The following is a 24,903-nucleotide window of genomic DNA, read 5'->3' on the forward strand; positions in this document are numbered from 1 at the left end:
CCAGGCTAATTTTGTAGTTTTAGTAGAGATGGGGTTTCACCATATTGGCCAGGCTGGTCTCGAACTCCTGACCTCAAGTGATCCACCCGCCGCGGCCTCCCAAAGTGCTGGGATTACAGGCGTGAGCCACCGCCACTGGCCTAAATTGCCTAATTCTGTACTAACATAGACAACGTACTTATCTCATTATGCAGAAGGAGATTCAGGTGCTGAAACATGGAGACCCCCCCCCATTAGCTACTAATTAGGTGTAGGGGTCAAATACTTTCTGTGTTAAGAATCAGTTGTTATGTGGATTCAGTTTTAATTGACTGTCATCTTCCTGACCCTGTCTCATTGGAGAAACATCCAAATCTAAAGCTTCTGCTGTTTAATAAGTGACAGCAGCATGTATCTTTTAATGTAGGGATTGATAGTTGTTTTTAAAAGACTGATGTAAAACTTGACACCATCCTTACTTTATATGGTTTGAAAGGATGGATAACTGATAATAAAATTTATTTATGCTTGTTTCTTGAGATGTCAGTCTGTATTTTACATACTCTTGAACTATAGTAACATGGCTCGAAAAAGCTCTTTTAGATGTTATTTAAACTAGCTATTACATTTTACACCTGAGGAAACTGAGACAAAGAAAAGTTGAGTGCCTTGTGCAAAATCATTGGCAAAGTTAGGAATTGAATCCAGATTTCCATGATCTAGTGCTCTGCATGGTGCCTTTACAGAAAACAATATACTACTTAAATTTCCTTAAAAAGCTGTTTCTGTGGACAGAAATTGTAAAGTATCATGAGAGACAACTATAGTAACTCTTTTACTTTCTTCTTATCCTGCAATGAACTTGATAACTGGGGTTCAGAAGTAGGCAGGGTTAACCAAGAGAACACAACTGCTGGATGTTGGGGGGAAGAGCAGGGAGGCCACTGAAAGTGAAGTGACTCTATATAGTGATAGTTTTCAATGAGCTGGTCATCCTACAGATACGAGCCATTTCCTGGTGAACACTACATTTAATGCAATTATGTCATATCTTTAGTTTTTGCAATTATGATGTCAGACGTGTTCCTGTTAGAGGCGTTTGAGCCAGAGCTCAAGATGGAGCCATAGCGACTCCATCTTGAATAGGGGCTGGGTAAAATAAGGCTGAGACCTGCTGGGGTGCATTCCTAGGAGGTTAGGCATTCTTAGTCACAGGATGAGATAGGAGATTGGCAGAAGACACAGGTCACAAAGACCCTACAACAGGATGCAGTAAAGAAGCCAGCAAAAACTCACCAAAACCAAGATGGTGATGAGAGTGACATCTGGTCATACTCACTGCTTATTATACACTAATTATAATGTATTAGCATGATAAAATACTCTCCCACCAGTGCCATGACAATTTACAAATGGCATGGCAACGTTCAGACCTTACCCTATATAGTCTAAAAAGGTGAGAGACCCTCAGTTCTGAGAAATCATCACCCCTTTCCTGGAAAACTCGTGATTAATCCACCCCTTGTTTAGCATACAATCAAGAAATAACAATATACTTAGTTGAGCAGCCCATACCCCTGCTCTGTCTTTGGAATTATCATCCTTTTGTTTCTTTAGTTCTCTAATAGACTTGCTTTCACTCTATGGACTTGCCCTGAATTCTTTCTTGCATGATGTCTAAGAACCCTCTTGGGTCTAGATCGGGACCCCTTTCTGTTAACATTCCCATTTTGTGCTCAGTCTAACAGTAGCCTAAAAGGTAGGTATTATTGACTCCCTTTTACTGATAAACTGAATGATTACAAGATATCCAACTCTGACTTTGTGTCCAATGTTCTTGTTTTTACACCACCCTTAATTGTTGCTAAATATAGTACTATGTGACTCTTTTCATAGCAATGGCTATGAAAGAATATAGGATTGCAAATCAATGAGGACCAATGGCTAGAATATCTTGGGCCCAATTGAGAGCCTTTTTTGAGTTACTGATCTTCCATTTCTCCTCTCTCTCTCTCTCTCTCTCCCTCTCCCTCTCTCCCTCTCTCCCTCTCTCTCTCTCTCTTTCTCTCTTTCTTATTTTTTGAGACGGAGTCTTGCTCTGTCGCCTAGGGTGGAGTGCAGTGGCGGGATCTCGGCTCACTGCAACCTCCACCTCCCAGATTGAAGTGATTCACCTGCCTCAGCCTCCCGAGTAGCTGATGCCCACCACCACGCCCAGCTAATTTTTGTATTTTTGAGTCGGAGTCTCGCTCTGTCGCCCAGGCTGGAGTGCAGTGATGGGATCTTGGCTCACTTGAAGCTCCGCCTGCCAGGTTCACACCATTCTCCTGCCTCAGCCTCCCTAGTGACTGGGACTACAGGTGCCTGCCACCATGCCAGGCTAACTTTTTGTATTTTTAGTAGAGACGGGGTTTCACCTGTTAGCCAGGATGGTCTCGATCTCCTGACCTCATAATCTGCTCGCCTTGGCCTCCCAAAGTACTGGGATTACAGGCGTGAGCCACTGTGCCCGGCTGGCCATGCTGGTCTTGAATTCCTGACCTCGTGATCCACCCACCTCGGCCTTCCAAAGTGCTGGGGTTACAGGTGTGAGCTACCGTGCCCAGCCCCATTTCTCTTTTCTATTCTGTACATTTGTTTGATGAAGTAACTCAGTAGAGATACTAATATGCATCCTACCAGTGTTGCTGGATAAGTGTAAAAGTGCTTTTAAATTTTAAAGCATTTAAAAAATAGAATAAAAGCACTTTGAGCCCTCTAGAGAATGGTGTCATGTGAGAAAAAATGTTTAAATCTTAAATTTTTAGACAGGAAACAAACTTACCTAATTTTATCATTTTACAGTTGAATTAAAGCCCAGAGATAGTGTGATGTGTTTAAGTTCACACAGTTACATATCTTGAACTAGATATGAGATCTCTGGATACCTTGTTCAGTTCCCTTTCTAGTGTAGCATTCAACTCTGAGGAATTCCTAAATAATGATTTTTTTTTTTTGGGGGGTCTCTTTAGGAATTCCTAAATAATGATTTTAAATGAAAACTTTTTTTTTTTTTTAACTTAAGATCTTTGAATTTGGCTGGAGATAGTATTTCATCATTTGTATTCTATTCTACTACTTAATTACTGATTAAGAGTCTAAATGTACAGGCTCTGAAGCCAGGTGTCCTTGGAGAACAACTTATATGTTTTGTTATATATATCAGATTCCTACTGGTCTTCATTTGGGAAATGATAGAACAGATTTGATAAATTGATGCTTTTGTCATTTTAAATGGCCCAATAGTGAAGTTGGTGCCTGAGTTAAATTCAGGAGACAGAGGAAGATGTAGAATGTCAGGATTCAAAGAGGATCTTAGCATTTTCCTTTTTTTCCTTTTCTATACTGGACCTTGTGTCCAAAGTGAAGTGAAATGTCCTACTTAGACCTAGTGGTAGAGCCTAAGATAGAATGTAGATCTTCTGACTCCTACTTTATGTATTTTTCACTGAGCAACACTATTTCAAAATTCCCCTCTGAATATTGCCTTGTTTTCCTAACATCAGTGTCTAGTCTGGTTTTGGCCATTGCTTACAGCTTGGGTTTGTGCCAGGGAAGACTAGGAAATGGAGTTGGGCAGTATTTGCTGTAGAGCTAAGGAGTCCTATTCTTTGGTCTGCCCAGATGGGTCAGGTTTGGTCTTCAACTATTCTGGGACTCTGGACATTACTGTGCCTTACATGATGATTCTGGAACCCACTTTTGTGGGTTAAAGCCTACATTGGAAAATTTATGTGGGCAGTGGGTGGGGTCGTGGGGTATTTTCCTTCTAACACAAAACTTTTTGAGGTATGTCCAATAGAATCTGCCAAGCCACTCAGAACTTTCATATGGAGACTAAAATCTGGCTAAGATTGAAACTGTCTTTGTTGAGTTGGTTTCTTTAGAGCCTTAAAACAGAGTTTTCAAATTCATTTTTACCTGTGTTTTTAAAATAAGAATTGTAAATTCACATTACTGCGCAATTTTTTTTTTATGCTGTGGGATTTTTTTAGAGAGGTAAGTGAGCTTTTAAAATAAAATGAAATTGTTTCATTTATGGAATATTTTGAAGAACTAAAACAGGAATCTTTATTATTTATTTATTTATTTATTTATTTTTGAGACACAGTTATACTCTTATTGCCCAGGCTGGAGTGCAATGGCACGATCTCTGCTCACTGCAACCTCCGCCTCCCGGGTTCAAGCAATTCTCTTGTCTCAGCCTCCTGAGTAGCTGGAATTACAGGCGCATGCCACCACGCCCGGCTAATTTTTATATTTTCAGCAGAGATAGGGTTTCATCATATTGGTCAGGCTGGTCTCAAACTCCTGCCTCAGCCACCCAAAGTGCTGGGATCACAGACGTGAACCACCGTGCCCGGCCAGAAATCTTTCTTTTATATGCAACGTTGTCAGCTGTTAATGGTCCTATTTATAAATAGGTCATCTTTGTTTGAAAAAAGCATATAAGGTTTTCTAACTCCAAATCTTTGCAGCCACAATATTGCTACATTAAGCAGAATTGTCAAAGATAAAACTTGAACCAAAGTGATTTTCTCGACTGTTTGAATGTTAACCCTTTCCTGCAATATTGGTTGACAGTCACGTCTCCCTACTTCTTCATACCTCCTTGGCTTTATTTTATTTTTTTATTTTTTGAGATAGGGTCTTGCACTGTTGCCCTTGCTGGAGTGTGGTAGTATGAACACAGTTCACTGCAACCTCAACCTCCAGGCTTAAGTGATCCTCCCACCTCAAGCCTCCTGAGCAGCTGGGAGTATTCCCACTTGTAGTCCCTTCAGTCCCACATGTAGTCCTGTAGTCCCACGTTTGTATTTTTTGTAGAGATGGGGTTTAACCATATTGCCCAGGCTGGTTTTGAACTCCTGAGCTCAAGTGATCCACTTGCTTTGACCTCTCAAAGTGCTGGGCCTCCCAAAATGCTGGGATTACAGGCATTACCCACAGTGCCCATCCACATCCTTGGTTTTAAATTGTTATTTAAAAAATACTGTTGATGGGCACGGTGGCACATGCCTGTAATCTCAGCACTCCAGGAGGCCGAGGTGGGAGGATCGCTTTGAGGCCAGGAGTTCAAGGCCAGCCTGGGCAATATGATAAAACCCTGTCTCTACAAAAAATAGGAAAATTTGCAGGGTGTGTGGTATGTGCCTGTAGTCCCAGCTACTGGAGAAGCTGACTCAGGAAGATCCCTTGATCCTGTAATGAAATATACTATCTTTTTTTTTTTTTTTTGAGACGGAGTTTTGCTCTTGCTGACCAGGCTGGAGTACAATGGCACCATCTCAGCTCACTGCAATCTCCACCGCCCAGGTTCAAGCGATTCACCTGCCTCAGCCTCCCGAGTAGCTGGGATTATAAGCATGTGCCACCACACCTGGCTAATTTTGCATTTTTAGTAGAGATGGGGTTTCTCCATGTTGGTCAGGTTGGTCTCGAACCCAACCTCAGGTTACCTACCCACCTCAGCCTCCCTAAGTGCTGGGATTATAGGCATGAGCCACTGCACCTGGCCATGAAATATATTATTAATAAAATACTGTAATAAAACATAAATACACATTTTTATTTTTTACTTTTTACTTTTTTAACTGGCATTCTGGTCTGAGATTATTTTATTTTATTTTTATTTTATTTGAGATGGAGTCTCACTCTGTCATCCAGGCTGGAGTGCAGTGGCACAATCTCAGCTCACTGCAACCTCCACCTCCTGGATTCAAGCAATTCTCCCTGCCTCAGTCTCCCGAGTAGCTGGGATTACAGGTGCCCACCACCACGCCCAGCTAATTTTTGTATTTTTAGTAGAGATGGGGTTTTACCATATTGGCCAGGCTGGTCTTGAACTCCTGACCTCAGGTGATCCACCCACCTTGGCCTCCAAAAATGCTGGGACTATAGGTCTGAGCCACTGCGCCCGGTGGAGATTTTTATTTTTTAAATAGCAAAGCTAGGTTATGAATAGGATGACCATATGTTCCAGTTTGCCCAGGACAATTCTGGATCATGCCTGTTATCCTGACATTATTATTTATTTATTTTTTCTTTTGTAGACACAGGGGCTTGCTCTGCTGCCCAGCTGGAGTGCAATAGTGCAATCATGGCTCACTGTAACCTTGAACTCCTGGACTCAAGTGATCCTCCCACCTCAGCCCTCCAGAAAGGCTGGGACTATAAACACACACCACCATGTCTGGCTATATTTTGTGTGTGTATGTGGGGGCGGGGGATGTGGGTAAAGATGGGATCTTACCATGTTGCCCAGTCTGGTCTTGAACCTCCTGGCCTCAAACTCTTGGTCAAGTGATCCTCCCACCTCAGCCACCTAAAGTGCTGAGATTATAGGCATGAGCCATTGTCCCCAGCTATCCTGACATAATTATTAATAGACACATAAATGTGTCTCCTTTACTCTCAAAAGTGTCCCATTTGGATAATAAATTATCTGGTCACCTACATATGCATTATGATCATTTTGTTGTACTAAGTTTTGTTTGTTGAAATGTTATTTGAACTAGGACCATAAGATAATGGAATTTTGGCCTATTTTGGGTACATTTGGATGTTTTTCATTGGTCAGACATTTTTATTGTATGGAGACTTCTGAGTATACAAATATATATTGAACAGTAATGCACATGATTTGAAATTAGGGAATATTTATCTTACTTTTGGGCGATTACATAACCTTGAGGAACCTCTTGTTTCCTCATCCGTTAAAAAGAGATAATAGCAATACCTATCCTACATAGGTGTTTTGAAGATATTAAAGAAGTGACATATCAAAAAATGCATTTTAAGTTGAAAATTGTTATATAAGTGTTAGTCATGTCACACATGTGCTTTTCTGCAATTGAGTTTAAAATGAGTAATTTTACCCAGTTTAGGGGAACTTACTATTTGATAGAGCACTGGTAGTGTTTTGCTGTAAAGGAGAGCAGGGAAATAATGGTAGTTGGAAGTATATGCTAGGCTGAGGTTTTCTGTGGGGAGGGTTTGAGATTTTCACATTTATGTGCTGAAAAGAGTGGTCCAATAGAAAGCAGAAAAAATAGATGATGCTTGACAGAAGGAAGAAATCAATGTTGAGTAGGAAAGAAGGATAGAATCTAGAATACATATGGAAGGATTGGCTTTACATAACCAAGAGATGCATTTCCCTAGTCTGTTCACTTAAAAAAAAAAGCCAACAATATAATTTATTTATTTATTTATTTTTTAAAAATAAACAGAGTCTCTCTCTGTTGCCCAGACTGGAGTGCAGCTGCCTGATCTCGGCTTACTGCAACCTACCTCTTTCGGGGTCAAGGGATACTCCTGCCTCAGCTACCTGAGTAGCTGGGATTATAGGTGCACCGTGCCAGGCTAATTTTTGTATTTTTTGGTAGAGATGGAGTTTCACCATGTTGGCCAGGCTGCTCTGGAATTCTTGACCTCAAGTGATCCGCCTACCTCAGCCTCCCGAAGTGCTGGGATTACAGGCATGAGCCACTGTGCCTGGCTCTCTCAGTATAACTTACATAAAGTCAGATCAACCTTCCCTTCCTTCCCTTCACCTTTTCCCTTTCCCCTTTCCCTTCTCCCTTCTCCTTTTCTTTCCCCAGGGTCTTACTTTGTCACCCAGGCTTGAGTGCAGTGGTGCAAACACGTCTCACTGCAACCTTGACCTCCCCAGCCCAAGCCATCTACTTGCCTCAGTCCCCGAAGTAGCTGGGACTACAGATGTGCACCACCATGCCTGGTGTTTTTTTTTTTTTTTTTTTTTTTTTTTTTTTTTAACAATGCCGGGGGGGGGGGGTGGGGGTGGGGGGGGTCTTGCTGTGTTGCCCAGGCTGGTCTTGAACTCCTGAGCTCAAGTGATCCACCCACCTCGGCCTCCCAAAGTGCTGAGATTACAGGTGTGAGCCACTGTGCCCGACCCAGCCTCTTTTTAATTAATTCTGTCCGCCTTCTCACCCAGGCAGCCACTTTTGTACTTCTTTTACTATAGATATTAGTTTTGCCTATTCTAGAACTTCACATAAATGGAATCATATAGCAAGGAGTATTTTGTGTCTGATTACTTTTGTTCAATATAATATTTTTGAGATTTACCCATTTTGATGTGTGTATCAGTAGTTTTTCCCTTTTATTGCCAAGTAATAGTCCATTATATGTGTGTAGCAACAAGTTTCCTATTGATAGGCTTTGGGTTATTTCCAGTTTTTGGTTACTATGAGTAAAGTTGCTATGAACATTTTTGTATTTATCTTTATGTGGACTTGGGTAAATATCTAGGAGTGAAATTGCTGTGTACTAGGGTAGATTTATGTTTAACTTTAGAAACCACTAAACTTTTCCAAAATGGAAAATTTAACACATTTTACATTCCCACCAGTTGTTTTATGAGAGTTCAGTTTTCCACATTCTTCACAATGTTTGGCATTTTAAAATGTAGGCCTTCTCATGAGTGTGTGCTTGTATTTCATCATGGTTTTAGTTTATATTTCCTTGATGGCTAATAGTTATGTGATTATTGGCCATTTGCTTATCTTTTATTTTGAAGTGTCAGTTCATTTCTGAAATATTATCACTGAATAATATTTCATTGTATAGATATGCCACAATTTATCCATTTATCACTTGATAGATATTTGGATTATTTTCACTTTTGGGCTATTATGAATAATGGTGCTGTAAACATTTATGTACAAGTTTTTGTTAAACTTTTATTTACAACCCTATTTTATTGGGTTGTCTTTTTGTTGCTGATTTGTAGGAGTTCTTTTTATATCTGAATGCAAGTTATTTGCCAGGTTTCTCAGATTTTACACACACAGACACACACACACACACACACTTTAAGTATTTTCTCCTAGTCTGAGCTATGTTGTTGCATTTTCTTAATGTCTTTTGAGAGCAGAACTTTTAAATTTTGAGCAAGTTGAATTTGTTGATTTATTTTATTTTATGGTATTACCTTTTCTGTTCTAAGAAGTGTTTCTTTACCCTCTGCTAAGCTTGTGAAACTATTCTCTCATGGTTTTTTTCTAGAAGCTTTATATTTTTGTCTTTTGTATTTAGGCCTATGATCTGTCTTACTAATCTTTTGCTATCATGTAAAGGTTTCTCAAAAGGATTCTCAATTAATTGATTAGATAGCTAAAGGTCTTTTCTTGGATTTGTTTTATTCTGTTGATATATTTGTATCTTCTTATGCCAATGCCACACTGTCTTAATTACTGTAGCTTTATAAGATTGGTATTGTTACTTTAAATTTTGATAGAAGTCATCAGTGAAGCCGTGTGGGCCTGCAGAAAAAAGCAGAAGGTTTTAAATTAGTTTAATTACTTTTACAGGTTTAATTACTTTAGCTGATATATAAGCATTCAGGTTCTTCACTTTTTCCTGTGTCAGTTTTGAGAAGTTGCATTTTTAAATGAATTTATTCTCAATTGTTGAGTTGTTATAAAGTTCATAAAATTTCCTAATATTCTGCTATTGCCTGTATGAACTGCTGTATTTCTCCATTTGCATTCTTGATGTTGGTACTTCTTTTGAATTTTTGGATCAGCTTTGCTAGGAGTTTAGCAATTAATCTTTCAAAAACCCAGATTTTGTTTTGTTGAATTTCTATTTTGGTTATGTATTTTTTATTTTAATGTATTTCTGCTGTTTTAATTTCCTTGCTGTACTTTTTTTTTTTTTTCCCTTGAGACGGAGTCTTGCTCTGTCGCCCAGGCTGGAGTGCAGTGGTGCGATCTCGGCTCACTGCAAGCTCCGTCTCCCGGGTTCACAGCATTCTCCTGCCTCAGCCTCCCGAGTAGTTGGGACTACAGGCGCCCGCCACCACACCCGGCTAATTTTTTGTGTGTGTTTTTAGTAAAGACGGGGTTTCACCGTGTTAGCCAGGATGATCTCGATCTCCTGACCTCATTATCTGCCCTCCTCAGCCTCCTAAAGTGTTGGGATTACGGGCGTGAGTCACTGCGCCCAGCCACCTTGCTCTACTCTTTTGGATTTGATTTGCTCTCCTTTTTCTACCTTTTTTGAGTTAGAAGTTTATTGTTTTTAAACCTTCCTTGTTTTCTAATGTGCATTTCATTTCATTTATTCATTCATACATTCATTCAGAGTCTCGCTCTGTCGACCAGGCTGGAGTGCAGTGGTACGATCGTGGTTTACCGCAACCTCCGCCTCCCCAGTTCAAGCGATTCTTCTGCCTCAGCCTCCTGAGTAGCTGGGACTATAGGCGCCCACCACCACGCCAGGCTAATTTTTGTATTTTTAGTAGAGACAGGGTTTCACCATGTCGGTCAGGCTGGTCTCTAACTCCTGACCTCATGATCCACCCACCTCGGCCTCCCAAAGTGCCACCACGCCCAGCCACATTTCTTTTATTATTATTGTTTTTTCTTTGCTAACCCCCAGTAGTCATTCTAAGGTACATTTCTTACATAATTAACATTTTCTTCTAAGTACTCCTTTAGCTGCAGCATACAGTTTCGATGTGTGCAATTCAAATTTCTATTTCCATTGTGATTTTTCTGGACCACAGGTCATTTAGAAGTTTGTTTAATTTCTTAATATTTGGGATATTCTAGCTATTTTCAATTTTACATGGTGTTCAGGGGATGTGTTGTTGACATATTGTGTACATATTTGTACCATATATCTGTAAATGATAAGTTGTTTATGATTTTAATTCTTCGATAGCTACAGAGATTAGTTTTAAGGCCTACTCTGTGGTCTGATTTGGTGAGTGTAACATGTGTCTTTAATTCTACTCTGCAATATTTTGAGGTTTTCAGTGTAGCTATTTTATGTATCTTTTATTAAATACAGTGTATAGTGTAGTTATTGAATTTAGTATTATATATAATTTATCAATTAGATCAGATAGTTTTATGTGTTTGTTACTATTTAACTGAGATATAATTCAGTTACTGTAAAATGCACCACTTAAAAATTGCACAGCTCAGTAGTTTTTGGTATATTCACAAGGTTGTATGGCCATTGGCACTATTTAATTCCGGAACATTTTTGTCCCCCAAAATGAAAATCCATACCTGTTAGCAGTTACTCTTCATGTCTCCCTACCCTCTAACCCCTGGCAACTACTAATCTACCTTGTCCTTACAAATTTGCCTATTCTGAACATTTCCTAAGTGTAATCATATAATATTTGGCTTTTATTGTAGCTGGCTTTTTTTTTTTTTTAACCAAGTATGTTTTCAAAGTTCATCCATGTTGCAGCATGTATCAGTATTTCATTCTTTCTTACGATTGAAATAATATTTCATTGTATAGATATGCCACCATTTATCCATTTATCACTTGAGAGATATTTGGGTTATTTTCACTTTTGGGCTATTATGAATAATGGTGCTATAAACATTCATGTACAAGTTTTTGTGTTGTTCTGTGTTTCTATTTCCCCTAAGGGTAGAATTGCTGGGGCATGTGGTAATTTTATGTTTACTTTTTTAGGAACTGCCAAACTATTTTCCAAAGTGGCTGAATCATTTATAATTTGCAACAGCAATGTATGAAGATGCCAGTTTCTCCACATTCTTGTCAATACTTGTTACTGTTCCGGTCTTTGCTGAGAGGCTCTGTGTGCTTGTTGGAGCGCACTTTCATCACTCAACCAGGCTTCTGGGTCATCCATAGCCTTGACTTCCTGTTTTTGCTGAGCTTCATGCTCAGTAAATGGTGATTGCTTAGGGCCTTCTCAGGTCTTTCTTGAGCATGCCCATAGGCCTGGGCACACTCTTGTGGCCTTCCAGAGTCGTAGGAATTTCAGAACTTTTCAAAACTCCCTATGGACATCTCATTCTCCTTTTCCCTTTGTGTTTTTTGGTTAGCTTGTTTGTCCCAGCTGCTTCAGGTTGCTGAAATGTTAAGCAATTGTAGCTGATTGTTTTTGACAAATAAATACCTTGGGGGAAAAGGCTGTTAGCAATGGGCAAGCTCTGAATCAGGTTAAATATTGGGAAGTCTTGGGAGTGGGGTTTTTCAGGGAATTGCTAGTCAGCTCAAATAATAACTTGCTCTGAACATGGGACTTTGAAGGAGCTCTAGCCCTGTTCTATCACCTCCACTGGCTGCTAGGCTCCAGGATTCCATGGTTTGTGGATTGCTGCTTTTCAGGGCTAGCCTGGAGCTGGGAGGAGGGGCATGGGAATAGGGCATGTTAAAATGCCACAAAGCTTGCTATTCTTTCTGAGATTCAGCCATCTTTTTTGAATAAATGCTCCTTGGATTATTGCAGACTTTTTGGTTAGTATTCAGAGTTCTGAAAAAGTCTATTTTTGACTTTTTTTTTTGAGATGTAATCTTGCATTGTTGCCCAGGCTGAAGTGCAGTGGTATAATTTTGGCTCACTGCAACCTCTGCCTCCCAGGTTCAAACGATTTCCCTGCTTAAGCCTCCAGAGTAGCTGGAATTACAGGCACCTGCCACCACGCCCAGCTAATTTTTGTATTTTTAGTAGTGATGGGGTTTCACCATGTTCACCAGGCTGGTCTTGAACTCCTGACCTTGTGATCTGCCCGCCTTGGCCTCCCAAAGTGCTGGGATTATAGGTGTGAGCCACCATGCCCGGCCCAAGTTTTGACATTTTTTTTTTTTCCAGTGTTCTTGTTGCTTTTGGAGGTCCTTACTCTGCCATTCCCAATGATGTCACCCTAATTTGTTTTTTAAGCATTAAAAAAATTATTTTAAAATATAAAGACAGGGTCTCACTATGTAAAATACAAAGACAGGATCTTGCCCAGACTGGTCTCGAACTCCTAGGCTCAAGTGATTCTCCTGCCTTGGCCTCCCAAAGTGCTGAGATTACAGGTGTGAGCCACCACACCTGGCCTAAACATTTTTAATATATCTGTTTTATATCCTTTTCCTCCCTTTTCTTTTGAAATACAACTCACAGAAATCGCAAAAATTGTAGAGAAAGTTCCTGTACCCTGTTCACTCAACTTCCCCCAATGATGTATCTTTCATAACTGTAGTGTGTTACCAAAACCAGGAAGCTGATTTCGGTGTTATACAATAGTTGGAAGTTGACTATAGACTTTATTAGAATTTCACCAGTTTGTATATATTGTTTTTAACTGAGGAGGTGGTGGTGTATAGTTCTATAAAATTTTATCATGTCCGGATTCATGTAGCTATTACCACATTCAGGGTATTAAACTGTTCTGTTACCACAAAGAAATTTCTTCATATCATTTCTTTATGGTTAGGCTTTTTTCTGAACCCTAACCCCAGGCAACTACTGATCTGTTTTCCATCACTGTAATTTTGTAACTTTGAGAGTGTTATATAAATGGAATCATATAGTATGTAACCCGTAGATACGGCTTTTGTCTCACTTAGCACAATGCCTTTGAGATCCGTTTAAGCTGTTGTGTGTGTCATAGTTCATTCATTTTTATTGCTTCTCTTTTATGGGTGTACCATAGTTTGTTTACCTGTTTACCTGTTGAAGGGCATTTATTACGTTTCCAGATTTTTACCATTTTTTTTTTCTTTTTCTGTTTTTGTGACGGAGTCTTGCTCTGTTGCCAGGCTGGAGTGCAGTGGCGTGATCTTGGCTCACCACAACCTCTGCCTCCTGGGTTCAAGTGATTCTCCTGCCTCAGCCTCCCAAGTAACTGGGATTACAGGTGCACACTACCATGCCCAGCTAATTTTTCTATTTTTAGTAGAGGCAGAGTTTCACTAGGTCAGGCTAGACTCGAACTCCTGACCTCATGATCTGCCCTCCTCGGCCTCCCAAAGTGCTAGGATTACAGGCGTGAGCCACTGTGCCCGGCCATTTTTTTTTTTTTTTAAAGAGATATGGTCTCACTCTCTCTGTCACTCAGGCCAGAGTGTGTTGGCATTATTGTTGAACACTACAGTCCTCTTGGGCTTAAATAATTCTCCCATCTCAGCCTCCTGAGGAGCTAGGACTAGAGACATGCACAACTGCACCCAGCTAATTATTTTTATTTTTTGTAGGCATGAGGTCTTACTATGTTGCCCAGGCTGGTCTTGAACTCCTGGCCTCAAGTGATCCTTCCACCTCAGCCTCCCAAAGTGCTGGAATTACAGGTGTGAGCCACCATGGCTGGCCTAGTGTTTTCCCTTTACAAATAAATCTGTTAGAAACATTTGTGTACAGATTTCTCTGTGCACTTAAGTTTTTCTTCCTCTAGGATAAATAATGTGTAGTGTGATTCTTTAATTTTTGGTGTGTCTACCTGTTTTACTAATTACTGAAAGAAGGGTGCTGAACTAAGATTATGTATTTGCCTATTTCTTTTGTTTCTAAGTGTGTTAAAAAGTATTTTGAAGCCATTTTATTTGGTTTGTACATACTTTGTATTGTTATCTTTAGTATTATTATGTTTTCTTGATGATTTGACCTATTTTCATGAAATCCCTTTGTATCTGGTGATACTCCATATTTTAAAGCTTACTTTGTCTGATATTAATATAGCCACTGTAATTTATGATTAGTGTTTTCATGGTGTGTCTTTTTGCTAACTTTTTATTTTCAAAACTTCTATGTCTTTATAAAGGTGTATCTTGGGTTGCATACCTGTGATCCTAGAACCTAGGGAGGCTGAGGCAGAAGTATAGCTTAAGCCCAAGAGTTTGAGATGAGCCTGGGCAACAGAGGGAGACCCAGTCTGTACTGAAAACAAAAAAATTAACTGGGCATGGTGGCTATAGTCGCAACTTCTTGAGAGGCTGAGGTGGGGGAGCTTGGGAGGTTGAGCCTGCAGTGAGCCGTGATTGCAACACTGCCCTCCAGCCTGGGCAACAGAACAGGAGCCTGTCTCAAAAAGAGAAAGAAACTAAAGATCAGAACCTATAATCACAGAATCACTCAAAAGCCATGGAATTATCGTATGCTAGCCATTGGGTATACAAATGTAAATAAGATTTCAAAAAAATCTTTACCCTTTTTTGTGTAGGTGATTAAGATCAGTTGATTAAGATAAAGTTCAAAGCAACCCCTAAAATCAACTAAAAAGTTCATCAAAGGACTTTTAGAACTGAGCAGGAGGGAATGAATAAATCTTTGGGAGGGAGGGATGCAGTGCCTTGATACACAGTACCAGGAGCCATTTTCTACATTGTTAACAGCACTCTTGAGGGATGTTGGGGGCAGCTTGTATATCTTATGTGGAAGCCCTTGGGTAGGAGTCGATCAGGAAAAATTTCCCAAGACCGGTAGCATATAGGGAATTTTAAAAAGATGAATGGGAGTTTTCCAGGCAAAGGAAGTAGGAGAAGGACTTTACAGGCAGTCTTATTCAAATAATAGTAAGGCATCATGATTAAAATAGGTTGTATATATTAGAATGATGAGAGGTAAGGCTAAAGAATTACTGAATTGTGAAAAAAAAAAAGAATTACTGAATTGTGATCTTAATGTGCACATTTCTTCCCATTTTAACAACTCTGAAATTGGCATCCATCTTACAGCTGATTGTGTTTTGCATCACCATCGGAAATTGGGATTATTTTATGAATAAATGGCATCTTAGATATGATGAAATATGGTAAGTTTGAGCTAGATTCAATGTCCTTTATATTATGCTTTTGGATTTTATCCTATTAATAATCAGAAGCTAGGTAGATTTTAAGTGGAAAAATATTATGGTTAGAATTGTTTAAAATAATATGATTTTGGTGATAATGTGCAGGATTTATTGTGGCTAAAAAAATTGCTGACAATGTAGAAATTCAGACAATGTCTGTAGAGGGCCTGGTGCTAGTGGGTATATTGTGGGAGATCCAGGTACAAGAAGTGTTTGATAAAACCAAGATGATGTCCTTACTAATAAGACGGGACTAGCTGATGTAGAGAGAAGAGTCACATATAAAGCTGAGGTTTCTGGATTGAAAGAGAAGATGACTGGTGTAAACAGTTAAAGGCAGTCATTGTTAGTGTTTATTTTGGCAGCATAACTAAACTAAACGTTTCTGTTAGTGAGAGGGCTAATCAACATTCAAACATTAATATATCAATAGCCAAGAAAAAATTTTCTCAGGAACTCTAATATATATGTCAGTATAAAATTTGTTGACTGTCCAACAAAATAATAATTATAGTGTAGGTTTATGTTCGCTGCAAGCCTAAATTATGAGACATTTATAAAATTACTCCCCCCCAGAAAAAAAAAAAAAGATTGTTCAGTATCTCTCATCCTAGCGTCCATTCCAAAAAAAAGATACTGCTAACATTTGGAACAAAAAGTAATCCCAGTATGGGTTAGTCATAGTTTTTGGCTATAGACTAAACATCATCTTGTTCACATTCTAGTAGAACAAGATAAAAATAAGTGCTTATTCATATAGTATGTTCATCATTTAAGAAGGGCATAGTATTTCCTGGCCTGGACACTAGTTTGTATGTATTTGTATGTAAGAAACTAGCCATTATAATCTCAGTTATGTGCAGTGAGGGAGAGAGAAACGTGACATGAGCAAAGTTTTATTGGCTTTTGAAAATAATTATATCTTTTTTACTTAACTTACTATTTGAAGATATCTTTTATGTGCTACTTTATTTAGTTAATTTATTTTTAAGACAGGGTCTTACTCTGTCACCCAAGGCTGGAGTGCAGTGGTGTAATCACAGCTTACTACAACCTCGACCTTCCAGGCTTAAGCGATCCTCTCACCTCAGCCTCCGTGGTAGCTGGGATTATGGGTGTGCACCACCATGCCTGGCTCGATTTTTTATATTTTTCTTTTTCTTTCTTTCTTTTTTTTTTTGAGGTAGTAGCACACTCATGGCTCACTGTAGCCTCAACCTCCTGGGCTCAAGGATTCTTCCACCTCAGCCTCCCTAGTAGCTGGGGCTATAGGCATGTGCCATCGCGCCCGGCTAATTTTTGTAGTTTTGTAGAGATGGAGTCTTGCCATGTTGCCCAGGCTGGTCTCGAACTCCTGTGCACAGACAGTGCGCCCGCCTCAGCCTCCCAAAGTGCTAAGATTACATGTGTGAACCACTGTGCCCAGCCAATTTTTTGTAAAGGTGGGGTTCTGGCATGTTGTCCTGGCTGGCCTTGAACTCCTGGACTCAAACCATCTACCTGCCTCAGCCTCCCCATAACAAGTTTGCCTACGTATCAGACCTGCGCTTGTACCCCTGTACTTAAAAAAAACAAAGCAAAACAAAAAACAGAAAAGTTCAGATGGAGTATAGGTTTCAGGTAAAGCTTAATTAGGTGGTCCAACAACTTCATTAATGACCTGGTTTCTTTTAGTTTTCGCACTCTGCTTTCTGTGGTGTCAAATTTATCCCAAGGCAGCCACCTTGAGGTCATTAGGTTTTTAAGGCTTCTAGCACCTTCTTCATTTATATCTATTAGCGAAAAATATGTTCTGTATCTGAGCATCATAGAAAAAAATCTTGAGTTCATTCTGATTTTCCTGGCTTAGGTTACATCCCAGTCTCTGAACTGATCACTAAGGCTAGAGAAATATATTGGACTGATTGACTTAGGTTTTGGTTTGCCTGAGGGATCAATTCCACCAAAATTCCTCTCTTGAGTGAGGAAATTTGGAGTAAAAGAAGGGGGATAGCAAGGATAAGGTGACACACAATTCCAGTTTATTATAAGAATGACTTCAAATGACCTTAACTGAATTGTAATATTATTTGGGAACAAGTCAAACATTATTAACATTTAGGCCCAGAGATGGTAGATGGCTTGCTTAAGTCTTTCTACAAGCTACCTCAAGAACTGAGACTCAGACGTGAATTATTTGACTCTTGAATTGTAATTCATTCTTAGAATCAATTATTGGGCTCTCTGTAAGACTGTCTTTACTGAGTTTTTAAATGGAGTATAATAAACTATTTTGGTAATGCGGTAGATGTTCAAAGGTTTGACTTCTTAAAAAGAGATATAGCAATTATATTCCTTAAAACTGAGAGGGAACAAATTGAGGGTAGAGGGATTGATGTGGGGGTAGAAGGACGCTTTTTTGTTGTTGCTATGATGGAAATGTTCCATAGTTTTGTGGTTACATGACTCTATACATTGAACTGGATGCTTGCAAAGGGTGATAAAAAGGGCGAATAAAAATAAAAAATCAAGTAGCCCAATAACAGTACCCATCCTTTTTTTTTTTTTCTTAAATAACAAGTTCTAGGAGTTTTTATTGTTTGGATAAGAATATACAAATCAGGCAGAGTAGTCCCAGTGAAATCATGGTTAGGTTTTACTGTATTTGTCTATTGATCCTTCACCTTCTAAGCACTTAAAGTACTTTCTTTTTATTAAACTTGCTTTGATCACAAATGCAATTTAAGTGTGAATAAGTTAGTGTATTTTCTTACCCTCCTCCACTCAGCTTTCTTCAAATAGAAAAGGGACAAATGTCTCTTTACTGCATATTCAGCCATAGTTGCTCAATCTGTGGTGTTAATAAGAGACTGTAATTTTATCCTCTAAAAATCATTACAGATTATAATTATAGGCTATGCCTCATTCTCTTAAAAAAATCCTGGTGTGCTATTCCATTGATATTACTGATAGTCGCCAAATGGTGAGAATGGTAGCTGGTTTGGAGGCAACTGAAAGGGAGGCGGATCATCAATAAACTGGAGACCAATAGAAAAATTACACAGAGACAAATCTTATTGGATAAACTAGATGAATGTCTCCTATTGAGACTAATCCAACAGTATTCACTGGCCCATTTCTTACTGCTAGATGAGCTTCCGTTTAAGGCATCACTTATGGTGGAGTTCTTTCTTTTATTTGGATTGGAACCATACTGTGATCTCTTATGGAAAACAGACTTCCTCCAAGTCTGTTAAATGTAATTTAAAATTATATCATTTCTTGTTGATTTGTTTTTGTTTTGCTTTATTTCATGTTGTAGGCATCTGAAATGAGTCCTTATATATTTAACATACAAGTATATGCATGAGAAGACATGAATATAAGAAGTATAGGAAACATAAGACATGAATAAAAGTTTTAGCTAGACATTTTTAGATGAAAAGATGTGCAGTTAAATTTGTGAAAGTTACAAATCATTCTATAAAAAGTTAGCATATATTTAAATTTTTTGGATACATAATAAAAGAATTGTATCAGTTCTGATATCCATTGTGAAGACCCTACCACAGTCATTTTTTGTCAAGGGTAGATAGGGCTCTCGCTTGGACTCTTCCAGGATGTGCCATGGGCTCCCTAATAACATTTGGGGGGTACATGTGCAGGTTTGTTACACGGGTGTTTCATGTGATACCGAAGTTTGGGTTTGTAATGATCCCCATCATCTAAGTAGTGAACATAGTACCCAATAGGTAGTTTTTCAGCTCTTACTTTCCTCTCTTCTTCCCTGATTTTGGAATCTCCAGTGTCTATTGTCCTGACATCTTTGTGTCCCTGTGTACCCAGTGTTTAGCTCCCACTTATAAGTGAAAACATGTGGTGTTTAGTTTTCTGTTTCTATGTTAATTCACTTAGGATAATTCAGCTGCATCCATATTGCTGCAAAGGACATGATTTCGTTCTTTTTTATGGCTGCATAGTATTCCATGGTGTATATGTTTTGAATGTTCTTTATCCATTCTACCATTGATGGGCACCTAGGTTGATTCCATGTCTTTGCTATTGTGAAGAGTGCTGTAATAAACATATGTCTTTTTGGTAGAATGATTCTTCTTTTTTTTTTTTTTTAAGACACAGTCTCGCTTCATCGCCCAGGCTGGAGTGCAGTGGCGTGATCTTGGCTCACTGCAGCCTCTGCCTCCCGGGTTCAAGCGATTCTCCTGCATCAGCCTCCTGAGTAGCTGGGACTACAGGCGTGCGCCACCATGCCTGGCTAATTTTGTATTTTTAGTAGAGACAGGGTTTCATCATGTTGGCCAGGATGGTCTTGGTCTCCTGACCACATGATCCACCCACCTCGGCCTCCCAAAGTGCTAGGATTACAGGCATGAGCCACTGTGCCCGGCCTAGAATGATTCATTTTTCTTTGGGTATATACCCATAATGAGATTGCTGGGTCGGATGGTAATTATATTTTAAGTTTTTTGAGAGATCTTTAAACTTCTTTTCACAGGGGCTAAGCTAATTTGCATTCCCATCAACAATTTATAAGTATTACCTTTTCTCTGCAACCTTGACAACATCTGAGTTTTTTTTTTTTTTTTTGACTCTTCAATAATAGTTATTCTGGGCTGGGCATGGTGGCTCACACCTGTAATCCCAGCATTTTGGGAGGCTAAGGCAGGTGGATCAGCTGAGGTCAGGAGTTCGAGACTAGCCTGGCCAACATGGTGAAACCCCATCTCTACTAAAAATACAAAAATTAGCTGGGCATGGTGGCAGGCACCTTTAATCCCAGCTGCTCAGGAGGCTGAGGCAGGAGAATCACTTGAACCTGGGAGGCAGAGGTTGCAGTGAGCTGAGATCATGCCGTTGCACTCTGGCCTGGGCGACAAGAGCAAAACTCCATGTCAAAAAATATATATATATATAGTTATTCTGATTGGTGTGAGATGGTGTCTCATTGTAGTTTTGATTTGCATCTTTCTCTGATAATCATCTTTTTTTTCTAAATGTCTTTATGCTACCTCTAAAATGTCCTACATATAATAGGCAAATCAAATGTTTAATAAACTGGTATGTTAGGTTTATTTTCAGGTTGAAATGAAGATAGTTATTTTTATTTTGTGTACTTTTTACATATCAACTTACTTTTAGAAGTATTTCTAACTTGTATTTTGTGTTTTTTTAGAGAAAATATTCTCTTTGGAATGGGAAATCCTCTGCTTGACATCTCTGCTGTAGTGGACAAAGATTTCCTTGATAAGTAAGTGTTAAACTCTTCATATGCACTCTGTGGAACTTATATTTGAAGAAAAATGGATGAAAACTTTAGAAGTGACTTTATCACCGAACGTCTTCAATTAAAGGAAAACTCAGGAAATTTAAGTCTGTTAATAGCAAGTGTGCTATCATTAACTATTGAATAACTGAGTACAATTTTCCTTGGGAAAATTTATATACATTGCTATTTTTACTTAAAACTTTTTTGCTTATTATTTGGAAGGAGAAAAGTTTATATAATTTACTTAATTATTTAATTCCCCAAATTTTAAACTACTGTCAGTGAACTACATCCGTAATAGTATCATAATCTAGAGACATTCTACCCTGAATGTGCCCAATCTTGTTTCCTCTCAGAAGCTATAATGGGAGAAGAAAGATGATTAGAGAAGACAAGAGAATATGCAAAATATAATTCAGAGGCCGTGAAGCTCTGTTGTTTCCCCTTTATTAGTAACTTCCAATGTTTCAACTTAGCTGAGAAATCAGTTTGTTTATTTACCTATTTGAGGCCATTTGGTACAAAAGTCCCCTCTTGCATCCTTGTTTTCACTTTCTGAGGTCTCAGTTACCCATAGGACAGTATAATAAGACATTTTGAGAGAGAGACACATACCACGTCCACATAACTTTTATTACAGTATATTTTAATGATTGTTCTATTTTTAGTTAGTTGTTGTTAATCTGTTATTATGCCTAATTTATAAATGGAACTTTATCATAGTATGATGTGTAGGTATGTATGTGTAGGAAAAACATAGCACGTGTGTGTGTGTATGTATATATGTATGTATATACATATGGTTCAGTACTATCCATGGTTTCAGATACCCGCGGGGCATCTTACAATGCATCTACCTCAGATAATGGGGGGACTACTATCTGGAAAATTTAAGTAGTAAAAAAGATTAATGATGAGAAAGCAAGATCCCCCCTCCTCACACACCCCAATTTCTGTACCCAAGAATAATTACTTTTTAAAAAATTGAGGTAAAATTTATGTCACATAAAATTGATCATTTTAACCATTATAAAGTATACAATTCAGTGACTGCCAGTATATTCACAAAGTTGTACAACCATCACCACTATCTAATTCAGGACATTTTCATCACCCTAAAATGAAATAGCATACCCATTAAGTAGTCATTCACTATTCCCTCCGCTAGCTCAGTCTCCTGGGAACTACCAGTATACTTTGTTTTTCTATGAATTTGTCTATTCTGAGCATTTTATATAAATGAAACCATATAATAATATATGATCTTTTGTGTTTATATATATGACCTTTTGTGTTTGGGCTTATTTTACTTATGTAATGCTTTCAGAGTTCATCCATGTTGTAGCATGTATCAGTCCTTCATTCCTTTTAATAGTGGAATATTCCATTGTGTGGATATACCACATTTTGTTTATCCATTCATTGATTGATAGACACTTATGTTGTTTTCATTTTTTGTCTATTAGGAACAATGCTTCTTATGAACATTTATGTATAAGCTTTTGTGTTGGAATGTGTTTTCATTTCTCTTGGGTATACACACAGTAGTGGAACTGCTGGGTCACATGATAATTCTGTGTTTAACTTCTAGAAAAACCACCAAACTGTTTTCCAAAGCAGCTGCACTGTTTTGCATTCCTACCAGCAGTGTGTAAGGTTCCGGTTTCTCTACTGCCAAAGCTTATTTTTTATTTTAAAAATTATAGCCATATGAGTGGGTGTGAAATGATGTCTCATTGTGATTTTGATTTGCGTTTTTCTAATGAAAACTTTTGATGTTAGCATCTTTTCATATGCTTATTGGACATTTGTATATCTTTGGGAAAATGTTGAAGCTCTCTGCCCATTTTTTAATTGGGTTGTCATCTTTTTGTTAAGTTGTAAAAGTTCTTTTTATATTCTGGATACTAGAGCCTTATCAGCTAGCATATGATTTGCAAACATTTTCTCCCATTCTGGGGATTAACTTTAATTTTTTGATAGTGTCCTTTGATGCACAAAAGTTTTAAATTTTGATGATGTCCAGTTTATTTTTCTTTTGTTGCTTATGCTTTGCTTTTGCTGTCATATGTAAGAATCTGTTGTTAAATCCAGGATCACAAAGATTTATGCCTGTGTTTTCTTTTAAGAGTTTTGTAGTTTAAGATCTTAGATTGAAGCATTTGATCAATTTTGAGTTAATTTTTGTATAAGGTATGAAATAAGGGTTCAGCTTTATTCTTTTGCATGCGGAAATCCAATTGTCTCAATATCATTTATTGGAGAAGACTATTCTTTTCCCCATTGAGTGATTTTGATACTGTTGACAAAATCAGGTGACCATAGATATATGGGTAAATTTCTAGACTCCATTCTATTCTATTGATACATATGTCTGTCATTATGCCAGTATGACATTGGTGTTTTTGTCTATGTGTGTTTTGTTTTTTTTTGGAGACAGGGTCTTGCTCTGTCATGCAGGCTGGGGTGCAGTGGTGCAATCATAGCTCACTGAAACCTTGAACTCCTGGGTTCAAGTGATCCTTCTATTTCAGCCTCCCAAGTAACTGAGACTATATGCGTGTACCACCGTCTCTAGCTATTTTTAAAATTTTTTTATATAAACGGGGTCTGCTTATGTTGCCCAGGCTGGTCTCAGACTCAAGTCTGGCTTGATCCTAGGCCCAAGTTGTCTTCCCACCTTGGCCTCCCAAAGTGCTAGGATTATAGGCATTAGCCACTGTGCCTGGCCTGTACAACCCTGTGTTGATTACTGTAGCTTTGTAGTAGATTTTGAAGTCAGGAAGTATAAGTCCTCCAACTTTGTTTTTCAAGATTATTATTATTATTATCATTATTATTTTAATTCGAGATCCCTCATAATTCCTTATGAATTTTTGAGGATAGCTTTTTCATTTCTGTAAAAAAGACAGTTGGAATTTTGCTTGGAATTACATTGAATATATAGATAAATACACTATTAAGTCTTCCAAGTTATGAAGACAGAATGTCTTTCCATTTATTTAGGTCTTTTTTTTTTTTTTGAGACAGAATCTTGCTCTTTCGCCCAGGCTGGAGTGTAGTGGCACGATCTCAGCTCACTGCAACCTCCATTTCCTGGGTTGAAATGATTCTCCTGCCTCAGCCTCCTGAGTAGCTGGGATTACAGGCATGTGCCATCATGCCTGGCTAATTTTTGTATTTTTAGTAGAGACAGGGTTTCACCATGTAGGTCAGGCTTCTCTCGAACTCCTGACCTTCTGATCCACCCGCCTTGGCCTCCCAAAGTGCTGGGATTATAGGCGTGAGCCACTGCGCCCAGCCTTAGGTCTTTTTAAAATAATTTTAGCAGTGTTTAATAGGTTTTCAGTGAGTAAGTCTTACACTTCTTTGGTTAAATTTAATTTTATTATTTTTGATGCTATTGTAAATTGGGATTGTTTTCTTTCCTTTTCTTATTGTTCATTGATAGTATATAGAAATATAAGTAATTATGGGAGACAATAATTTTTTTGAAACTTTTTTTATATCCTGGGAATTACCCCTATGTTTGAATAAACTCAAATGTCAAAGGGTAAGGCAAGAATTTATAAATGTGTAAATTTGACTTATGGTAATATAATAGGAAATGTGTTGGGGGCTTAGGATAAACTAGGAGATGTGTTTTATCCTAAGACATTAAGATACAAACTTTAAAACACACTTTCCCAGTCGGAAAATACTACTGTATACAGTTACGTTAATGATTTTAGTTATTTTGGTTCCTTGTACTTTTAAATAATATACTGTGCTGACATTTCTTAAAATTTCTTGTTCTGTCAAATTTCAGGCTGGGCATGGTGGCTTACATGTAATTCCAGCACTTTTGGAGGCTGAGGCAGGTGGATCACTTGAGGTCAGAAGTTCAAGCCTTGCCAACAGGGCGAAACTCTGTGCCTACTAAAAATAGCAAAAATTAGCCAGTTGTGTTGGCATGTGCCCATAGTCCCAGCTACTCGGGTGGCTGAGGCAGGAGAATTGCTTGAACCCGGGAGGCGGAGGTTGCAGTGAGCTGAAATTGCACCA

At 38.5% G+C, this 24,903-nt stretch overlaps 1 protein-coding gene across 4 annotated transcripts in view; it reads left to right on the top strand.

Moving 5' to 3' along the window:
• ADK (adenosine kinase) overlaps nucleotides 1–24,903 on the top strand; it is a 620,365-nt gene that overhangs the window by 26,957 nt on the left and 568,505 nt on the right. For all 4 annotated transcript variants that reach the window (XM_011928472.1, XM_011928446.1, XM_011928455.1 and 1 more), the window contains exon 2: nucleotides 20,767–20,841. In XM_011928472.1, coding sequence (XP_011783862.1) covers nucleotides 20,767–20,841 — 75 coding nt within the window. The remainder of the gene's footprint in view (nucleotides 1–20,766; nucleotides 20,842–24,903) is intronic.

Source organism: Colobus angolensis, unplaced genomic scaffold, assembly GCF_000951035.1.
Source record: "Colobus angolensis palliatus isolate OR3802 unplaced genomic scaffold, Cang.pa_1.0 Scaffold12, whole genome shotgun sequence".
Lineage (NCBI taxonomy): Eukaryota > Metazoa > Chordata > Mammalia > Primates > Cercopithecidae > Colobus > Colobus angolensis.